We start from the raw sequence: 2761 nt of genomic DNA on the forward strand, positions 1-2761 counted from the left end.
CATTTAATTATGAAAAACTATATCATAAATATATTCCAAAATGTTTTATAAATAAAAAAATATATATATTGAAAATATATTACAGATTAGATGTATTAATTTGCGTTTATTTTTAACTCAACACGAAATGGTCAATTCTCATTTCTAAAAAATAAATTAATTAGCACCATAACTATTTTCGAACTACATTTGGGAAGGAAGCTACATATATTATGTACATATATTACCAACAAATTACAAAATATATCAAATTTATATTACAAATATATTAAAAAAATAGTTTATTTTCAATATATATTAAAAAAATGTTAGACAGATATTAATAATGTATTAATATTATATATTACAAATTTAGAGGTAAACAATAAAGAGTGTAAAAGTTTTATTAAACAGATATGACTACATGTAAGTATGAAAAAACTTTATCATAAATATATTCAAAAATGTAAATATATTCTCACCAATCCATTTTGCTGCCTATCATAAAAAATGTAGTACAAATATATTTTCACCAATCCATTTTGCTGCCTATCATAAAAAATATTATCAAAATATATTACAACATAGATTTATTAATTTGAGTACTCAATCGTGTTCATGTTGATTCATGTAAATTTACTTTATATTAAAGCGTAGCATGGCGTCGTTCACCTCTACTGCAATTTCCAGTACATGGCTAGGACGAATGTGTGCCTGTGGATATGGCCCGTGTATTGTTAGGATTTCCAGGTCCACCAAAAATCCAGGACGTTCCTACTTTGTATGTCCCTGCCCTGTGGTGAGTGACCCAATCTTTACCGGTCATAACTTAATGAACATTAACAACCCATGAAACTAATAGTTCCATAATTTTCACTCATCAGCCTTGTGTCAGTTGGATTGGTTGGTGTGAAGAACGAAGCCATGAGAACCAAGGCTATGCGTCACCCGGAGATGAAATTGCCATGCAATTGCGGGTTGATGTCATAGACATTCAACAATCCTTGCGTGTGCTTAAGACCATTGTGTATGTGCTCTGCATTGTCGTTGTCATTTTGTTGTGCCGTATGTAAGCACCGTTACCATGTTCTTAGTATGTACAAAGACGTTAGTATGTTTTCAATATGTTGTTAGTATGTAGTTAGTATGTTTGTAGTACGATGGTATTATGTTGTCGCATATGGGAGCCGTAATACTAACTATCATATTTTTGTCCACTACCAACTTCCATGGAACCTGTGTACGTACGTAAAAAATGTTTTCAATGGGTATATGCAAATTTATCTTCAGCATCATATATCTCTGTTTGTTGTTTTTAATGTGTCATCTGTTGTGCATGTGTATATAACAACCAAATTTGTGATGGTAATCTTTTGTAACCGTACATTAGTAATGGCTTCCACACGTACTTCGCCTCGTAACCACTCGAAAAGCAAAGGCGTTGTCAGTGACAAGTCAACCAGTCTTGAAGAGACACAAACTCAGTTAAGCCACAAGGCCTCATGAGACAGTAACTCAGTCCGAGTTTTCCTCCAGTTGATTGCAAATGAGATTAGTAAAGGAAATCGGCCATTCTTAGTCCTCAGCCAGGCAGGGTACAAGTCGTTGTCAAGGAAATTTCAGAGAAAAATAGGAAAAAAACATGGACTGAAACAGTTGAAGAATAAGTACATGAGCTTGAAAAAAGAGTGGCAAGCGTGGACGAAGTTGATGGATTCAAGCAAGGGAGTGTCCGGGATAGGCTTTGACTATGACACCGGTTTGTTTCAGGCACCTGACGAGTGGTGCGACAAGATGGAATCAGTAAGTACATGTACAAACAAGTTTCATATTTGTCATTTACCAGTACATTTTTTACTTCTTCATTCAACTTCAATAAAATTTATTTATATGAAATATAACGTCTACCTCTTTTACACATGTACATGTCTGCAGATCAACAAGGCATGTGCGAAGTTCAGGAAGAAAACGTTGGAACACCGTGACTTGATGGAGACAGTTTTCATGGGGGCAGCAGCTACTGGGAAGCACCATTGGACCCCGGGAGAGAACCTTCCTGAAGCTGCTACGGACTCTTCTGATTCAGTGCGTAGTTTAGGAGCCCAGCCATTTGCTGATCCGATACCCACAGGAGTACAGGACGTGGATTCTGATTCTTCACTGGAGCATGTGCCGATTGAAAAGGCAAAAAGGAGAAAGACGCCATCAACAAGTGTCTCAAAGTCGAAGAAGGCAACAAGTGGTGTGTCTGTTATTGCGGAAAGCATGAACAGAATGACAGATATGGTGCGTTCGAAGAATCAGCAGGTCACGGTCAGGCACCTCACAGGCAATGAATCGCTGTACACTATTTCCGAGTGCATGCATAAACTGAGCAGTATTCCATCCCTGATTGGTACGCCGTTATTCCACTTCGCCTCCACACTTATGGATAACGCCGATTACCGGGAGGTCATGATGTACCAGCCTGATGACGACCACATCATTGGATGGCTTACACAGAAGCAGCTCCAGTGTACTGCGTCGGGGCCATTTGCAAACCTATTTGGGGGTCGCCGGATGTGATGTATCGATCTTACAAGTGTTGAAGATGCATGTCCTTTTCTTCCTTTTTAAAACTTAGACTTATGGTACTGTTGGCTATGTACTAAAACAGGATGGTGGTGTGTGCATGTTTTGCATTCTATCTTTTTTTTTTTCCTTCTTGCTAGCTATGGGCAGCAACAAGTTTTAGGTAAGTGCATGGGTTGACGGACCGGAAGCATGGTTGTGCTTCGTTTTT

At 37.7% G+C, this 2761-nt stretch overlaps 1 protein-coding gene across 1 annotated transcript; it reads left to right on the top strand.

Annotated features, from left to right (window-relative positions):
- The first annotated feature begins 1650 nt into the window (after nucleotides 1-1650).
- On the top strand, nucleotides 1651-2544 carry LOC145791545 (L10-interacting MYB domain-containing protein-like). Its single transcript, XM_082871904.1, has 2 exons — nucleotides 1651-1782; nucleotides 1915-2544. Exons 1-2 carry the CDS (start codon nucleotides 1651-1653, stop codon nucleotides 2542-2544), a joined length of 762 nt encoding a protein of 253 aa, XP_082728030.1.
- The last annotated feature ends 217 nt before the right edge of the window (nucleotides 2545-2761 follow it).

Source organism: Camellia sinensis, chromosome 5 (assembly GCF_055761805.1).
Source record: "Camellia sinensis isolate YWXY chromosome 5, ASM5576180v1, whole genome shotgun sequence".
Lineage (NCBI taxonomy): Eukaryota > Viridiplantae > Streptophyta > Magnoliopsida > Ericales > Theaceae > Camellia > Camellia sinensis.

What these genes read in the sequence shown, in the direction of transcription:
- LOC145791545 (XM_082871904.1), top strand. Translation starts at nt 1,651, where the DNA reads ATGAGCTTGAAAAAAGAGTGGCAAGCGTGGACGAAGTTGATGGATTCA. An exon ending in GGTGCGACAAGATGGAATCA is followed by an intron (nt 1,783 to 1,914) that starts GTAAGTACATGT and finishes ACATGTCTGCAG; the next exon opens with ATCAACAAGGCATGTGCGAA.